The following is a 17057-nucleotide window of genomic DNA, read 5'->3' on the forward strand; positions in this document are numbered from 1 at the left end:
GAAATGGAGAATAAGGAAAATGACGGTCTCCAAGACGTTGGAACTGTGCGCCGTTTCCTTACTATCTATTTGAACTGTACGCCGTTTTTTTGTCTAATTCTCGAACGAAAGGGTTTTGTGTTTTTGTTATGTAGAGGAAGGGGGTTTATGTGATTTCTGATCGAAGAAGATGATAACCAACGCAATGGCTCTGTTTCAGCAGGCTTTCTTCTCTGTTCCCGTGGCGCGTGTGATTCACCGTCGCTCCCTGACTACCGCCGCCGCCGCACCCTCTCGAGCCGCAGCCGATCGTGCCCCTCACGTGGACTCGCATGTGCTCCTCGGAATGTCGGAGAAGGAGCTTCAACAGGTCGCCGTTAACTTGGGTCAGGTAGGTTGGATTCTTGTCGGAGTATGAAGTTGAAGTAAAGAAACAGGATTCAACGTGTTGTCTGGAATCACTGCTTGGTGGGTCTCGAAAAAATTCTGATTTTTTCCGCTGGAGTTTTGCAGGAAAGCTACAGAGGGAAGCAGCTGCATCATCTTATATATAAGAGGAAGGTGAAAGAGATTGAAGATTTTAGTAATTGTGAGGAATTGTTCATTTTTATCTTGTTTTGGAACTCAATTATTTGATGATTATGCATATGTATGATAATCTGTGACATTTGTATGATTTTTTCATGTTCAAAGTGCCTCTAGCATTTCGCAAAAATCTTATGGAATCTGGATTTAAGGTGGGAAGATCACCGATCTACCAAAATGTCACCGCTGCTGATGGAACCATTAAGGTAGTAAGGCAAGGTGATACACATCTTTGGTAATGCTGAAAGTTTTATCCTTTGTATTGCTTGACGAATGCTATTTGTTTCCGAATTTCGGGTTGTGCTCGTCTATGTTAAAATCTTCCTCATTTCATATGTTTTTGTGCTACTTTCCTTATGTTGAATGCTTTCTCTCTCTGCACACTTATTTTGCAGTTGCTACTGAAGTTGGTAGATAATCGTTTGATTGAAACCGTTGGTATACCAGTTAAAGATGAAAAGGGTTCAATGCGCCTTACTGCTTGTGTTTCTTCTCAGGTGAATGGACTTTCCTGTTTTAGGAATTTGCATTTAGCTTGCATGATGATGGATCTTAAATTGATGTTTAGGATTTCTGGTTAGGTCGGCTGTCCATTGCGCTGCTCTTTCTGTGCCACGGGAAAAGGAGGGTTTTCAAGGAATCTTCAGCGGCATGAGATAATCGAGCAGGTTTTTTTTTCCTTTGTCTCTTATTCTCTGTAGCTCTTGTATCAGATAAACCAAGTTAGAGATTCGAGGAAACATTTTCATGCAATGACAATAGAAAAAAGACTGATCATATACTAGCAATGGAGAAGAAATTAGGTGGAATGTCAGTTTAGGTTGTGTTTTCTAAGTGCATTTTTACACGAATAGGTGTTGGCTATCGAGGAGGTCTTCAAGGAGAGGGTGACAAATGTGGTTTTCATGGGAATGGGTGAGCCAATGTTGAACCTAAAGGCAGTACTCGATGCTCATCGAAGCATGAATAAGGTAACCTCATTAATTGGTTGCTTCTTCCTTGTTTTTTTTAGTGGACTGAAGGTTTGGTTCATAAGAGGTTATGACGGTCTTTTGAAAGAAAACCAGTGTAGCATTTCCAGATTGGAAATGAACGAAAACATCATTCGAGTTCCAAACTTTTCAGTATCAATCTCACAGTTTAGATCAGATGTGTTAAAAATGACCCATGATGTTAAATATGAAGGGGTTTTTTCCGTTTATATAGGATATTCTAATCGGGCAAAGAATGATCACAATTTCTACCGTGGGTGTTCCAAACACAATCAAGAAGCTGGCCTCTCATAAACTTCAGTCCACATTAGCCGTGAGGTGCTTCCTCTCTTCTCGTTTTCCATTTCATGTTTTGTTCAATGACTGGTATCAGCCTCAATACAAGTCCCATTGATTCTTTACTGTAAACATAAAATGGCTCTTTATGTTCATGCTATATATGCTTACCATTCCTGTTTCTTTATTTTAATGGAACAGTTTTTACTGATCAATAGCTAGTGGAGATGTTAATTATACTGCTTTTTCTCTTGTTGACTGGTTGAATCAGCTTACATGCCCCAAACCAGGATCTCCGGGAGAAAATCGTACCGAGTGCAAAGGTTTACCCGTTGGAAGCACTTATGAAGGATTGTCGAGATTACTTCCAAGAAACAAGCAGAAGAGTCTCCTTCGAATATGCCCTTCTAGGTATGGCAACTGCTTCATTGAGAAATTAAAAGAACAATATTATGCTCCTCCTTGTCAACATGTCGGATCATTCATGGTGAAAACATCTAACGGAAACTCGTATATTAACGATGACAGCCGGAGTCAATGATTCAGTAGAGCATGCGAAAGAACTTGCAGGGCTACTCCATGAATGGGGTCGAGGTCATCACGTGAATCTGATTCCCTTCAATCCAATCGAAGGCTCAGAGTACCGACGACCTTACAGGAAAGCAGTAAGTTGATACCCATCTCGACCTTTTCCCCCCTGCAATATTCCCCGGGAAAAAAAAAAACAAGAATCGGCTCACTAACCAACTATTGTAGGTTCAAGCATTTGCAGCCGGGCTGGAATCGAGTAAGATAACGGTAAGCGTGAGGCAAACGAGAGGGCTCGACGCAAGTGCGGCTTGTGGTCAGCTCAGAAACAAGTTTCAGAAAAGCCCTTTACTCGACGAGACAGATGCCTTACGACCTCATCGGCCCGATGCAGGTGAAGGGGAACTAGTTCTATGTTGATGTCTGGATTTCGGAGGAAATCTCAGGTTTTGTGTTTCGGGGTTTGGACATGACAAGTTCCAAGTTCTTTGGAGCTGTTTGGTCTTGAACTTGAGGACTTGCAAGATGATACTCTCTGTGTGAATGAACGCTGGAATTCTGGTGAAATGATAGTGAACCAAGTGATGGACCACTTTCTGAGATGTAATTACCGTGTTTACTTAGGTTTTTAACTTTTTATTGGGAGTTAAAACATTTGTTATTAGAAAACTGGAATTTTTATTATAAAAAATGCTTTATATGTGGAATTAAATCGGTTGTAGTAATCATGTGAAATCAAATAAATTGTTCGCTTTAGCTAATTAATCTAATAACCAAGATGCAAATTTATTATGTTTGTATGTACATATATATATTTACTTCTCTGTATTTGTTAAAGAAAATAATAATTAAAATTTAATCTAATCTAATCTAATCCCGGAAAAGATTCTCCAAGGATGCAAGACAGAGCTGGGTCTGCCCATTTATTTAAGTGGGACCCACTAAACGATTTTTTCCCTAACGAAACTTAGGGTTCATGCCAGATTTTTTTCTCGGGTAAAGCATTTCAGATCTTTCCTGTCCAGTTGCTTCTTGAAACCCTTTTGAATTCACCCGCGCTCAATTGCAAGTAAATTCCTTCCTTTATTGACAATCCTTCATTGCTGGTGAATGATGCTATCGATTTAAACCTCAATCGGTGATCTTTAGTCTGGGTTTTGACGAATTCGACGTGAAAGCTGATTCCTGAACTCTGTGAATGTTGTTTGCGAGTGTTTGAATTAGAGGTTGATTTGATCGGGACGATGTTTTCTTGGCGAATAACGTAGGTTGTTGTTGTTTAGTCATGAGCAGGAACAGCCCACCAAGGAGAGGATACGGCGGACGTAAGGGCACGAATAATGGAAAGCCTCACGGTTCGAAACATTCCCCTTGATTGCAGGTATTGTCTGTCTTCTCTAGGGTTTTTACTATGTTTAGGGTTTAGGGTTTCTGTATATAATTCCAGGTATTGGATCTTTTTGTTCGTTTTCCCAAAACTTTTGTTGTTCTTTTTGCAGGCCTGAAGCGCCTCGGGTTCCTTTCGAGAGGTTCGGACATGTTAAGGATGTTTATATCCCAAAGGACTACCATACAGGGTGAGTTTCCTCTCTCTCTCTGTCTGTTCTGTACTTGTCGATAGTTTCGAGTTATGCATCCTTTTGTTAGTTATTAATACCAGTTGTATGCCATGGATAAGTTAACTCCTTGGTACTTTGATTCAATTGTGTGTATCGTGGTTTATGATTGTCGTCTCAAGGTTTAGGACCGTGATTCGGTGGGTTGGAGTCCCTGAGTTCATTGGACCTCTTTCTCCTTGGCAGTTCCTGTCGAAATGTCTTACTAACATACTTAACGTCCTTTCTGACATGCTTAATATTTTGGAAACTCTCAGAAGCTTGGCTTTTACAGTGTTCGAGAAACGTATACTGGGCTTAAGATATGTAAATCTGTGCAACATTTACATATCTTATTCCCCTGTTCCAAGACGAAGGCCAGATTACTCTCATACTCTGCATCTCCTCCAGGATCACCCCGAGAAGAAAAAGAAATCGGAAAATACAACGGGATAAGGTCCTATTCCCCCTGGAAACGGTAATGATGCTGATCATCCAAGTCAAGAGGTAGACATGGGTCGGGTACCCGACCTTGAACTTTTGGTTTCTTGTGGCCACCACTTACATCCCAATGAACCCTAATGTCTCTTATCGAACTAATGGTTTCAGGAAATCAGACGAGGAGGCAGAGGAAAAGGGTCGTGCCCCGGAAGGTCATCTATAAAGCTTGTAAACGGATTCATCATGTGTGCATGCCCGCAGAAGAAATTCAACCCTTTTGAATCTAATTCCACCTTATTCTAACGATCTTTTTTTTTTTTGCAAGTTGATAAAATCGAAGATGCTGCGCATAAAGGGTTTTGGCCAGCATGGACCGATGTTCTATTGAAATGATCTTTGTTTGAAAAACAAATATAGAATCAAAGTAAGTCGACGTTGACGCATTCGTAGCCCTTCTCGCTCTTGCCGTTTGTGGTCAAATAGTTCTTAAAAACAATAGTATAAATTGCAGGGCCTTGCGTGAAAATATGTAATTTGAAAGCGCATGAAGAGATGGGCCCACCCACGAGGACGTAGTTGCGTGTGGAAAAGTATGACTTGTCATTGTCTCATTTGATACAGTCTGGTCCAACGCCTTTTCCTCGTTGTACATGTTTATAAGCCTTTCCCCTTACCAATTATGGTTGAACAGAAATCTTAGAGAGAGAGAAAGAGAGATGGCTGTTGGGATTTTGGAGGTGAATCTGATCAGTGCCAAAGGTCTCAAATGCTCTGATTTTCTTGGTAATAAGAATCTCTCTCTCTCTCTCTGTTTTTATTTTAATTTTTTTTTAATTATGATGGGTTTTTGATTAATGATGAACATCTATCTGGTCATGGGTTCCATTCAATTTGGTGAAAAGGCAAGATAGATCCTTATGTTTGTTTTGGTCGAATACAAAGGTCAAATCCGTAAAACCAGCTCTGCTCGAGGTTTGTTCTCTCACCCCTTGATTTTTATTTTTGGTTTTAAGATTTTTGGATACATGTCTGATTTGAGTTTTTGGATTTTACTTAGGAAATTAGGACCAAGGTGCTCTTCCTTATTTTTTTATTTTTTTTGGTTCTTCTTTGTCCAAAAGGCAATATAAACAATTTATGATTTACTTCCTGGGTGGGCTTGCATGGTTACAAACTTCTTCCGGGAGAATGTTATATGGATCAGGTTTCTTGTTAAAATAACTAATCAATTTAGAATATTTTAATCGAATAAAATAATTAATAATATCAGATAGTAGTTGACATTTGTTTATTATGATTTTACTGAAAACCACCATCACAATCTTCCTCTATTACCCTCAATCAATTTGTGACTTGACAAATATGAAAATGTTGAGACAGAGGGAGGTAGGAATCCGACATGGGAGGAGAAGGTGAGGTGGAGAGCAGAGTATCCTGGCTCCGGCGGCGACTACGCTCTCCTCGTCAAGCTCATGGACCACGACACCTTCTCCAGCGACGATTTCCTCGGCCAAGCCACGTAACCCCATCTCCAATATTCCATCACAGCCTTCAATGAATGAATGCCCGCGTCATCGAATGTTTTTATGTGAAAATTAATGGTGATAGGGTTTACGTGAAAGAGATGTTGGAGCTCGGGGCCGAGAAGGGGAAAGCAGAGATTCATCCAACCAAGTACAGAGTCGTCGGTGCCGATCTCAACTATTCCGGCGAGATCCTTCTCGGAGTTTCCTTCTCCCTTCTCGTATGTTTTTTTCTCATGTTTGGGAATTACTGAAAAGGCTAAATATTTTTATCTGCGCACAATTAACCCAAATAGGGTGAAAATGGTTGTGTTTTGGGTGAAAATGAAAGTTTCAGGCTCTTTTAATAATTTAGATAAAAAGTTTATTCTCATCTCATGTTGTCGGTAGCTCTACTTCTACGTATCGTCCTCTATTTGGTCACGTTTTCAACATTTTGATATTTGATTTTTTTTTTTTTTGCGAACTTGCAGGATAAAGATAACGATGAAGAAGAAGACTATGGTGGATGGAAGAGTAGCCAATTCGATTAGTCTCTTTTTTTTTTCCGTGAACTAAATTTCCTATTCAAGTTGCAAAAAAAAAAAAGATCTTATTTCATTTCTTTGACTTGGTTGTGATAATGGTGTGGGGGAAATTCCAAATTCGGATTTAGATACATATTCGAATGTCGCATCTTCATCTCATGGTTACTGTTACTGAGACGTTTTTGGAAACACGATATTACCTCTAAAATTTAGAACAAAAAAATAATCGGAGCACTGTTTATAAAAGTTTTATTTTACATAATGTTAGTGTTAAATTGGGTCGATGATGATGATGATGTGGTTTGCACTTTCAAAATAGAAAGTCAAACATTACCATGATTGAAGAATCGAATGTTTGACTTTTTATATTTGGTGTTTATTTGCCATATCACTAACGTAAGGTATAATTAAATTTAAATGAAAAAGGGGTTTTAGGGTCATGGGGTTCACGTCATGACCACCACCTCCGCTGTAATTACTGAGACTTGGTGTTGTGTTCTGTCTGACTCACAGTTGGATACGGCGAAGTTCATGTGACCACACCGAAAATGTCAACACTAATCTAACCATATATTACATATATAAACCCTAAACTCGATTTCAATGGTATCTAATACGATATATATATCATATTAACATCATATTTTACAAGTTCTTTACATATATATATGTATATATACACAGAATCCTTTGCATGCATATGATCAAAACTCACCGACCTTACTATTAATGGCTCCCACGTTTCACATTCTCCATCTTTCCCTCCATTGATATAATAACTGTCTTCTTCTTCTTCTTCTTCTGATGACATTGCAGACGGATGAAATTTGAACAACTCCTCATGGAAACTGGACATCAACACTGTCAGAAACATGATCTTCAACAAAGTGTAAGCACTTCCGTTATCCATTCCGACAAGCAATGGAGCTTCTCTTTAAACATTCTGCTTTAACTGATGCTTTTCAGGTGATGAGTCTAGACGGGGAACTGGGCCATGAACAAGCAATCCACAAAGCCTTGCGAGCTGCCGTCAATGGCACCGTCTTATCACAGCCACGCCTCACCTTTTCCCTTCTTCCGCCTCAGGCTAGTACATCGAGACCTTACTACTTCCGATTTCTCAACCTACAGAGGAAGAAACCTTATTTAAACATGATCCTGAATTCGGGTTTTTCGATATTCACAGTTCGTGCTATTGTGTATACGTTAGATTCACCAAACCCATATTGGTGAAAGGAAAGCGTTGTGATCTTTAATTTGGGTATTGATAGGACAGGTTCAGGAGCTTATCACAGAAATTGCAACGGTTGAAGCAGAGATTCTTCGTCTAGACCGCCAAATTCAGGAGCTGAAACTTGACCTGTACCAAGAACAGATACAAAACCAAGAGATGCAGATGAGTTTAGTGTCGGAGCAGCAAGAGCAGAGGAGGGTTCTCACCAGACAAAATCATGTCAGACACGATCTGCATCATCGGTCAATGTCCCAATACTACCGACGAGCTCCCAGAGATTCAGCCTCGGCCCACTCCAGGTTCTCGTTCGCTTATGCTTCTTCCGATTTCTTCAATGCAACTTCCACAGGCTTCACAGGTAACCAACAAAGACCGAACCAAATCAATTTCCCACTGAGTAATGAATTTTAAGCAGGCACTTACACTATCACCGGCCATTTTGTTGAGCAGATGAACTTGATAAGTTGTCGAGGATGCAAGTGACAAAAGGGATTCAAATAGTGGAAGCTAAGATTAAAGATGACCCCAACGATGTATCAGAGCAGCTCATCAGGTGTCTCATAGGCATATATCTGGAAATGAACCAGGTATCACCAGGCAAAGCTGAAGGAGATGTTGTACCAAAGCGTCAGAGTCTTCCACACTCGAGGAGACAATCCTTTAGCCGGAAAGCTAACACATACACTTGTTATTACCAGAATACACTGAATCTAGATCCTTACCGCATTTTGTCAGACTCGAGCGGGGTCATTAGGGATGTTGGCCCTTACAATAACTTCATTCACATAACTAAGAGCTCACTTGATGTGAGCAGTTTCACCCACTACTGCTCGCCCGCTGTCCCACGATTAAGGTAACTTGTCCAAAACTGAGGATGCTTTTGCACATTTTTATCACTTTGATTCCCCCTCACAGCTATCCAGCCGATCTGAATTCAGACGGATGACGAGGTTTCAAAGCCTTTACCATTTGTTAACAGAGGTTTGAACATTTCATGCTTTCCAGGGTTCTGATGGAGAAACTAGCAGAGGTTGAGTTGAGCTTCTTGACCTACAAGCAGAAGCTTGCATTCTGGATCAATATCTACAACGCCTGTGTAATGAATGTACTGCAAAAATTCTCCAAAATAGATATAACTTTTTTCTCTAGAGAATACTATAAACCTATGGGTGCTTAAAATAATCCTCCAAAACATTTTTTGTTGCAGGCATTTCTCGAGCACGGGTTACCTTCATCGCACAACAAATTACTTACCTTGATGAACAAGGTAACTTCATAGATCCAAACGCGGAGTGATGAAAATGGTAAATCTTGTAGAAACTTCTATAACATAACGGCGCTCTCGATTTCTTTGGCAGGCTTCGCTCAACGTGGGCGGCATAGTCTTGAACGCTTTGGCCATTGAGCATTTCATCTTACGCCATCCAGGTGAACCAGAACATGTAAGCCGATCTAACTCATCGAATTCACAGCAATATAAACACTATCAGTTGAATCTAAGAAGCTTTTTCCATGAAAAGGGTTTGAACAATGAGAAGGAAACTCTACTGAGGCACGCTTACGGCCTTGGATACTCTGAGCCCAATGTGACATTTGCACTTTGCCGTGGAAACTGGTCCTCGCCAGCGGTAAGTGTATAGGACGTATCCATTCATATAGACAAAACATATGATGATGACACATCTCCATGAACATCGATCTGCAGCTCAGAGTTTACACACCGGACAACGTTGTGAACGATCTAGGCAGAGCAAGAGTAGAGTATCTAGAAGCTTCTGTCGGTGTTTCGAGCAAGAAAAGGATTGTGATTCCACAGCTCCTGCAATGGAATATGAAGGATTTTGCAGACGATATGGAATCCCTTCTGGAGTGGATTTACAGTCAGTTGCCGAGATCAGGGAGCTTGAAGGGCATGATGATGGAATGTCTGAAAAGAAAAGCGAAAACTCCTTTAACTAAAATGGTCGAGATTCAGACATACAGGGACGAATTCCGTTACCTGTTGTCATTGTAGACGAGAAAAGAAGCTTCTCTTGTTATTATTACAATGCAGTTCTTCCGCCATAGGTGATACGCATAAATAAAAAATTGAGATCGATAACGAAAATATTCATCGCTGAATTGGTGGCATACATGAAAGCGAAATTGGATAATTCCCAAACTGATCGAAAATCGGAGATTGGAGAGAGAAGGGAATGTTTGGATAACGGGATAGTCTTGTCCGAATCCGGGTTATGCTTAACACGGTTGGGTCGAATCCTTTACCGATTTGGGCAAATTCAATCGGGTTGGGTTTTGGGTACGTGGAAATTGGAACAGCCCATGTGGGTCATGCGCATACATAATAATAATACACATATAAACGTGTATACGTCTCTCGCCGTCGTCTCTCACCGTACATCTCCCAAAAAAAAAATTCTGGAAATAAATCCGATAAAGTTGAGATCTTTTCACTGTAGATTCAATATTTTTTTGATGGGCAATGGTTATAAAGAGAGAGGATTGAGTGGGAACCTAACAAATCCCTCGGGGCGGAGAGAACCCAAGATCGAAATCGAAGGAGAAAAACTTCTCGTTTGCTCCCCTCCTAGCCCTCGATGACGGTCCTTCCAATTTCACACTTGATATGAGCCCTAGATCCAGATTTTGCGTGAAACGTTCCTGAACTAGACTTCATGTTGTCCAGATGTTTTGGGGATTTGCTGTTCTCTATTGCTTCTGTTTCCGTTCAAAGAAAGCTCTGAATAAAGCCATTTTTATGTCTTGTTCTCTTATAGTCTTCCATATTTGTTGCTGACAAGAACGAATAACCGTTACATTTTCAGCTGTGTAAGAATCAGACGCATAGGGAACGGGACCAAGATTTCTTCCACTCAATACCTTGTTTCCCCCTACGTGCTCTGTCTCGAACGTTTTCTTGTCCGCGTGTACATTGACGGGCGTTTTCGTATTGGATGTAGTCGAGGTTCAAGAAATAGAGTTCTCCAAGTTCTGAAATTCGGCCTTAAAAAAATCCATGTTCCAAGATTATCAAGGGTTAGAGAAAAGAAATTGAAAACGTAAAGAAAGATTAATCAGAACAAACTTGTATATTAATATTAACTTCAGCATTACAGGTTGTAACGAGAGCTGCGGGCTATTCCACAATAACTTTTTCACAGCCACTTCAGCTCTTCCCCTCCCCCCATCTCTCTCAGGCCCTGAAATTCTTCCCGACAAAAGTTTGACCAAACTGCCAGTGGGAAGGGACGATATTCCACGAGGTGGAAGATCTACGGTCACTGCCTGTTACGCGGAATGAGAGAGACTGACCGACAAGAACAGCGTTGGACTGCCAGTTCTGTCCCCAGTTCCTGCTCATTCCCATCCATCCCGTCTTCGTCCCCTTCACGCTCGCTCTCGCGATGTCTCCAGCTCCCGCAACGTTCGTTATCAGCACGAGGTTGAAGTATCGATGACCGTTGATCGTGAACCTTATCCCTCCCCTCTTCCTACACGGAACTCTGCACAATTTCCACGAGTTTGCATCAAAAGATTCAAAAACTATGACTTCTGATCCATGGGTTTGAACTGTACCTGCGGTAGGAGACAGGGACGATGCCTGCGCGGTACTCTGCGATCTTGAGGAACATGGGCATGGCAAGGTCGAAGTGGGCGCGGGGAGGATTGCACCAGCCGCCATTGTCGGAGGGCAAGGCGAAGTTAGGAGGGCAGAAGTTAGTGGCGGGGGTGGAGATGGAAGGGCTACCGCTGTGGCACCAGTGAGGGTCGTTTGCGCATTTGAGCTCGAAACAGGCGCCGCAGGTGAAGCCACTGTTGAACAGAGCAGTGCTCAATGCTGCGGTGTTGACGCCGTATCCTTGGCTGTACAGATTGCCGTACCCGCACGCGCCTCCTGTTTGTAACCACAGAACGTGACCATGTGCTCTGTTTGGAAGATCTATGCTCTGATTTCGGTTAATTATGAAAATGCGTTGTGTTTAACCAGAACCCATGTATCAGTTTATCGTTAGGGATACTGTGTAATGGCGTGGTACAGAAACTGACAACGTGGAAGCTCGATATCTAAAACATCCGAAACAATGCTCTGCTTTTGCCCAAATGAAGAATCGTTTGAAACATTGATGCTCTGTTTCAGAGCGTGCCCTTTTTTTGTGGGAATGGGTACAGAATATGTTTGTCGGAAAGCGAGAGATGGAAGGGCTACCGCTGTGGCACCAGTGAGGGTCGTTTGCGCATTTGAGCTCGAAACAGGCGCCGCAGGTGAAGCCACTGTTGAACAGAGCAGTGCTCAATGCTGCGGTGTTGACGCCGTATCCTTGGCTGTACAGATTGCCGTACCCGCACGCGCCTCCTGTTTGTAACCACAGAACGTGACCATGTGCTCTGTTTGGAAGATCTATGCTCTGATTTCGGTTAATTATGAAAATGCGTTGTGTTTAACCAGAACCCATGTATCAGTTTATCGTTAGGGATACTGTGTAATGGCGTGGTACAGAAACTGACAACGTGGAAGCTCGATATCTAAAACATCCGAAACAATGCTCTGCTTTTGCCCAAATGAAGAATCGTTTGAAACATTGATGCTCTGTTTCAGAGCGTGCCCTTTTTTTGTGGGAATGGGTACAGAATATGTTTGTCGGAAAGCGAGAGAGAGGTTACCCATGGTGCCGGAGGCGTCGCTGCCGCCATAGAAAGTAGCGTGGGCGCTTTGCCAGGCGCCGCCGGAGTAGACGCCGGGGAATCTGCCGTCGGCGAAGTTCAAGAATATCAAAAACAGAGGCAATGCGGTTACAAGAATCCTTGATTTCACTGCCATTTGGTTCAGTTTTTGGTGTTTACTCTGATAGAAGGAGAACGTAAGCTCTGAAAGGGTTTTTGCCTTTGGCTTTGGGGAAGACGGTGGACAAAGCACGAGTGAGCTTCGCTTTTTATAGAGAGAGAGAGAGAGAGAGAGAGGGGAACTCCAAAGTTTTTGAGAGAGAGATTTTTTTTTTCACTAAACAATGACGCTATCCTTTAACCGTGCTCCGATTATATTTTAGTTAACATATAAATTTGATAGGTGGAATTAAATTTAGGGTTGTATAACGTGATGTCCATACAATAGGAATAGAAACAAACTGAATAAATATATTGAAATAATCGATTTTTGAATTAACAACTATCGCTGCATTCACTGATAATAACACATGAATATCAATTCAACTGTTTTTTTCATGTCGAATTTGCTACAATAAAATCGTAGATATAAATAATAAATGTGATTAAATAATTTTATAATGAAAAAAATTAGGGCGGGGCGGTGGTGATAGGAGGGGAGAGAGGTCGTCACAAGAAGCATCAAGGGATTATTTAGGGTGAAAAAATTTGGTGACAAGGCATATCTAATCTAATGCACCAACCATATCTTCTTCAATCTGCCACGTAATCACTGATTCTTATTACATCTTTTTTGCTTCGTTGGATTTTGTCTCTAGATACATTTTCTGTTACCGACGATTTAATTCCCCCACCTATTTCCATCCATACGTACGTGTACTCATTTCTTATATCTACTCGCATTTTTTTATTATTAAATTCCCAAACTACAAATACTTGTGTTCATTGAAAAAACCGCACGTCCCTTCTAATTTTTTTTTTCATATTTAGAAAAAATAATATATTTTATTAACTGTGCATGTGAATTTATAATCTATCCCCACCAACGAACTCACACGTCCCTTCATTTATTTCTCTCAAATAAAAATATAACCATTTTTCGTCTATATTCATATTTTGTTTTTTATTTGCTCACAAAAAAAAAAGGAATCCAATTGCACATTGTGTAAAATTCAAGAACGCTGCCATGCCACGTGTGGATTTTAATCGTAATATATAACTAAAATACAATGTATTGCAACTTCAATTAAAATTATGAAGAAATTGAAGAGCATGACGTATGAGGAGCGTATGGAAGAAACTTTGAGAACAAATGATGTGATTGCTTAATACAAGCTAATAATGGCAACATCATTATACTACTTATAACGCTTAGACGTGAAACAAAAGTACGTGCGGATTGCTAATTGTAAAAACCATGTGTATTTTTTATTGTTAATGTACTTAATTATATTCATTTATGTGTGTGTGTATATATAAATGAATATATAGTTTTTATAAACTAACCGAGGTTTAGAAGATGAAAAATGAATGATCAATGTCATGCAAGCCTGTCTCATAGTAAACATTGACACCACAAGGGGAAAGCTCCAACTCTGTTGGTTGAGGTCTTATCCTTCTAATTGGAAATCGTGAGTTCAACTCTCCAGATCACGAGTTTTTCCCTCAACCTGTCAATTTCGGTTGGTTTACTTTTTCACATGGTTTGCAGGCTATTGCGTGGGATCAGTGGTTTCCTCCGTTACCATAAAAAAACATCGACACCACGATATTAAATCGTTAGATCATATCACCGATTTGAACAAACACATAAAAACGTTGGGAAAAGAATCATACATTAAAAACAAATATATAAATATATAATTACCTCAAGCGTGCGGCTTCTTCTTCATGCTTTTGGAAAACGAAATGTTCAATTGCCGAAGAGCCTTTGATAAATCATAAACCATAGAGGTTGGACCACCAAAGGGACCATTACAAAGTTTGTATCCCTTCCTTGCATGCATCAATGTGTCAATCTAATCATTTGGTATTAAACTTTACGCAACACTCTCCTCAAGAAAAGAAAAAAACATTAAGTCCCCAACTCTTAACTCCAATTATTGTTAAGCATGATCGAAAATCTTGTGTGTGTTTTTTATAATCTGGAAATTTATTGCATTTTCGATTCAATACATCTCCCAAAAGACGGGAAAGCTCAAATGAATATCTTTTTTCCAAACAGAAACTCGAACTGGAGTTTGAAAAAAGTTTTGTCCCACTCTTTACCAGTTATGCCACGTCTAAAATCTCGTGGTTTACTTGAAGAAAACACTCTCTTGTGTTTTTATATTTACCAAAATATTTTTAAAAAAACTTGTGTTTTTAACTTCTCTTGACTTCCTCGGATTCCATTTTCAAGCATTCTGTGACACTGTTGGGTCGACATTGACATACTCTTGATTACAACCAATAATTTCCACCATGCATATATAACAACATAATTCCTTTTTATAAAACCATTTTCGGCAAACACATTTGCATGTCAAGTTTTTTAAATGAACAAATTAAAAAAGGATATATATTTTTTTGTAGAACAATCAAATTCTTTAAATTTTCTTTACAAATCCCATATATCAGTCGCATGAAATGAATAAAGCAATTCCTAAGATATTTGTGTTTATCTACCGTATTAATCTACAGACATTAATTAGAATATAGGATTTATTTATTCATTAAGAAACACTACAAGAAAAATGTCCAACAAGGTTTTCCATCTTTAAAAATACAACTTTTTCGTTAGAAATAACCTTAATTATGTTTTCGTAGGATATAGACAAATGGTCTAAATGGTTGTTTATATTAAGAAATGTCGATGTTTTAAAATATTTTTTGTCACGATAATGTATATTATTAAATGTTTCAGATTTTCTAGATAATTAGTTTGCGATGAAACTATCACGGATTAACAAATTTATCTCTAACTGTTATTTATATGTTATTTTTCTAAAAATATTCACATTCAGAAAATATAAAATCGACGAAAACGCACACCCTTTTTTTGTTACCATTTTCTTAAGATATTATATGTCCAATTTTAGTTACATACATTTTATTAATTTTTTCTTTAATCTCATCATAATAATAAAGCTATAGATTTCATCAGCCCACAATTACCTACGTTTATTTTGAACCCTAAAAGCCCATTTAATCCTAAAAGCCCATTTAAGTAAACCCATACTCGCTACCTGAAGCCCATTTTACTTGCAATTAATTCAATTCTCTGCTGCCGGTACTCATACTGTACGATGCTCCTACACATTTTTAGCGACTCACATAACGACACGTGTCATGTGACCAATGTGCCCTATTTTCCTTGTAAATAGTTATTGGATTATTATTGTTTTTTTTTTTTGTAAAGGGCAATTAATTATTGTATTTAGTATGCTCTTAAACATTATATGTATATATTTAAAAGACAAAAAGGTTGGACCAGATTAGTATAATTAGGTGACGAATTTTCTTTTCGTTACAAAGTTCGTTTTTTTAAAAACCTTTCTGTTAGTTAATTTTTTTTATTTGAGAAGCCAATCGATGTCTCATTTATAATGTTTACAAAATTCCCAAAGTAACTTTTTTCTATAATGTTTACAAAATTCGTCACCAACTGGTGAGAAGAGACATTTGCGTGGTGAATGTTATATGTGCAAGTGTATTGTTTACTTTCTAATATAAAATCCAAGGCCCGATGCGGGCACGTCATTATGTCACATCAGTCATATAAAATGTTTGTACTGTATGTATTATGATTCAATCGAAATAATACTATCTTTTATTATTATGAAAATCCATAAATTATTTCATTTTTTTGAATTTATGCTCGGGCAAACAGATTAAAACTCGTTTTAATTAATGCTACGGTCTCTAAATCAACGGTGTAAAAAATATAAATCCCCTTCTCATACATGTTTGTTTTGGGGGGATGATGAAGCCACTAGAATAACAAACAAAAAACCAAAACTAATTTAGGTTAATTTTGTTTTAATTCGGTTCCGACTTTATTTTATTTCGAATATATTTGTGAATCAAAAAGCATGAAAAAAAAAACAAATAATACGTTATTTATGTAATGTATTATTCTCACCCTCCCTCTTTATTTTTATTTATTTATTTTTTGCTCGAGCGGCTTTCAAATGTGTTCATTTGTTGATTTCTCTCAAATGCTTATGAGAAAAAAAGAAATTTTTATCAGTGTATCATTAATCCGAGTATGAATTTATTAAATCAATGACAAAAGTAAAAGAAAAAAGAAAACGAACTAAATGTCCGAATCGAACCAACAATGGAAAGACTCTTGAAACGAGGACTGAAACTGAAACTTCAAAAGGACAGAGAAGAGAGGAGAGAGAGAGGGAGAGAGTGAGAGAGAGAGAGAGAGAGAGAGAGGAGGATACGATGTAATAAGTTAGGTTTCCGAAAAGAGAAAGCTACACGAAGCAGTAGAGGTTGAATCTATAGAACCCCCTACTTATATATATATATATATATATATTAATTATACACATCAATTTTGACGAATCATCTCAGCAAAATCTATCATAAATTATTTTTTCTGTTCCATTACAATATTTCAACCAAAATCAACGAGGATGACAGGCAGTAAACGTATTTCTCATCAAGTTATTATCTTTATAACCTTTTTGAGATTGATTTTTTTTTTGAGGGGGGGGGGGGGG

The 17057-nt window shown here is 39.0% G+C and overlaps 4 protein-coding genes and 1 long non-coding RNA gene across 7 annotated transcripts; 3 read left to right on the forward strand and 2 right to left on the reverse strand.

The window, feature by feature from the left end:
• Positions 1 to 134: 134 nt before the first annotated feature.
• On the forward strand, positions 135 to 2967 carry LOC104824278 (probable dual-specificity RNA methyltransferase RlmN). The gene is made up of 10 exons (XM_010556307.2): positions 135 to 370; positions 493 to 568; positions 673 to 770; positions 960 to 1061; positions 1146 to 1232; positions 1419 to 1535; positions 1771 to 1874; positions 2104 to 2243; positions 2361 to 2497; positions 2589 to 2967. Exons 1-10 carry the CDS (start codon positions 170 to 172, stop codon positions 2778 to 2780), a joined length of 1254 nt encoding a protein of 417 aa, XP_010554609.1. The 5' UTR covers positions 135 to 169; the 3' UTR covers positions 2781 to 2967.
• A 397-nt stretch (positions 2968 to 3364) lies between these two features.
• On the forward strand, positions 3365 to 6579 carry LOC104824277 (elicitor-responsive protein 1). The gene is given in 11 exon segments (XM_010556306.2): positions 3365 to 3741; positions 3860 to 3937; positions 4234 to 4462; positions 4565 to 4820; positions 4908 to 4986; positions 5088 to 5179; positions 5299 to 5315; positions 5317 to 5368; positions 5777 to 5915; positions 6005 to 6140; positions 6393 to 6579. Coding segments are annotated over 6 exon segments (471 nt in total). The 5' UTR covers positions 3365 to 3741; positions 3860 to 3937; positions 4234 to 4462; positions 4565 to 4820; positions 4908 to 4986; positions 5088 to 5112; the 3' UTR covers positions 6453 to 6579.
• A 94-nt stretch (positions 6580 to 6673) lies between these two features.
• On the forward strand, positions 6674 to 9744 carry LOC104824281. 2 transcript variants are annotated; one of them, XM_010556309.1, is made up of 9 exons: positions 6674 to 7335; positions 7413 to 7532; positions 7723 to 8038; positions 8131 to 8533; positions 8686 to 8785; positions 8888 to 8947; positions 9039 to 9122; positions 9201 to 9308; positions 9386 to 9744. In XM_010556309.1, exons 1-9 carry the CDS (start codon positions 7267 to 7269, stop codon positions 9692 to 9694), a joined length of 1569 nt encoding a protein of 522 aa, XP_010554611.1. In that variant the 5' UTR covers positions 6674 to 7266; the 3' UTR covers positions 9695 to 9744. The 2 variants fall into 2 exon arrangements, with proteins under 2 accessions (XP_010554611.1, XP_019059280.1); XM_019203735.1 differs by having other exon boundaries at positions 9039 to 9308.
• Positions 7439 to 9479, reverse strand: LOC104824280. Of its 2 annotated transcripts, XR_773422.2 has the most exons (6): positions 9243 to 9479; positions 8935 to 9132; positions 8403 to 8730; positions 7887 to 8030; positions 7652 to 7806; positions 7439 to 7571 (listed from the first exon to the last, which is right to left on the reverse strand). It is a non-coding gene; the product is annotated as an uncharacterized LOC104824280 (long non-coding RNA). The 2 variants fall into 2 exon arrangements; XR_773421.2 differs by having other exon boundaries at positions 8403 to 9132.
• Positions 9745 to 10750: 1006 nt separating the features above from the next.
• LOC104824282 (expansin-A4) lies at positions 10751 to 12612 on the reverse strand. Its single transcript, XM_010556310.2, has 3 exons — positions 12343 to 12612; positions 11257 to 11575; positions 10751 to 11183 (listed from the first exon to the last, which is right to left on the reverse strand). The coding sequence occupies exons 1-3, from the start codon at positions 12497 to 12499 to the stop codon at positions 10874 to 10876; spliced, it is 786 nt and encodes a 261-aa protein (XP_010554612.1). The 5' UTR covers positions 12500 to 12612; the 3' UTR covers positions 10751 to 10873.
• Positions 12613 to 17057: the final 4445 nt, after the last annotated feature.

This window comes from Tarenaya hassleriana, unplaced genomic scaffold (genome assembly GCF_000463585.1).
Source record: "Tarenaya hassleriana unplaced genomic scaffold, ASM46358v1 Cleome4, whole genome shotgun sequence".
NCBI lineage: Eukaryota > Viridiplantae > Streptophyta > Magnoliopsida > Brassicales > Cleomaceae > Tarenaya > Tarenaya hassleriana.

What these genes read in the sequence shown, in the direction of transcription:
- LOC104824281 (XM_019203735.1), top strand. Translation starts at nt 7,267, where the DNA reads ATGAAATTTGAACAACTCCTCATGGAAACTGGACATCAACACTGTCAG. An exon ending in ACAACGCCTGTGTAATGAAT is followed by an intron (nt 8,786 to 8,887) that starts GTACTGCAAAAA and finishes TTTTTGTTGCAG; the next exon opens with GCATTTCTCGAGCACGGGTT. An exon ending in GAAACTGGTCCTCGCCAGCG is followed by an intron (nt 9,309 to 9,385) that starts GTAAGTGTATAG and finishes ATCGATCTGCAG; the next exon opens with CTCAGAGTTTACACACCGGA.
- LOC104824282 (XM_010556310.2), bottom strand. Translation starts at nt 12,499, where the DNA reads ATGGCAGTGAAATCAAGGATTCTTGTAACCGCATTGCCTCTGTTTTTG. An exon ending in CGACGCCTCCGGCACCATGG is followed by an intron (nt 11,576 to 12,342) that starts GTAACCTCTCTC and finishes GGTTACAAACAG; the next exon opens with GAGGCGCGTGCGGGTACGGC. An exon ending in GTCCCTGTCTCCTACCGCAG is followed by an intron (nt 11,184 to 11,256) that starts GTACAGTTCAAA and finishes GAAATTGTGCAG; the next exon opens with AGTTCCGTGTAGGAAGAGGG.
- LOC104824278 (XM_010556307.2), top strand. Translation starts at nt 170, where the DNA reads ATGATAACCAACGCAATGGCTCTGTTTCAGCAGGCTTTCTTCTCTGTT. An exon ending in TCGCCGTTAACTTGGGTCAG is followed by an intron (nt 371 to 492) that starts GTAGGTTGGATT and finishes GGAGTTTTGCAG; the next exon opens with GAAAGCTACAGAGGGAAGCA. An exon ending in CTGCTTGTGTTTCTTCTCAG is followed by an intron (nt 1,062 to 1,145) that starts GTGAATGGACTT and finishes ATTTCTGGTTAG; the next exon opens with GTCGGCTGTCCATTGCGCTG.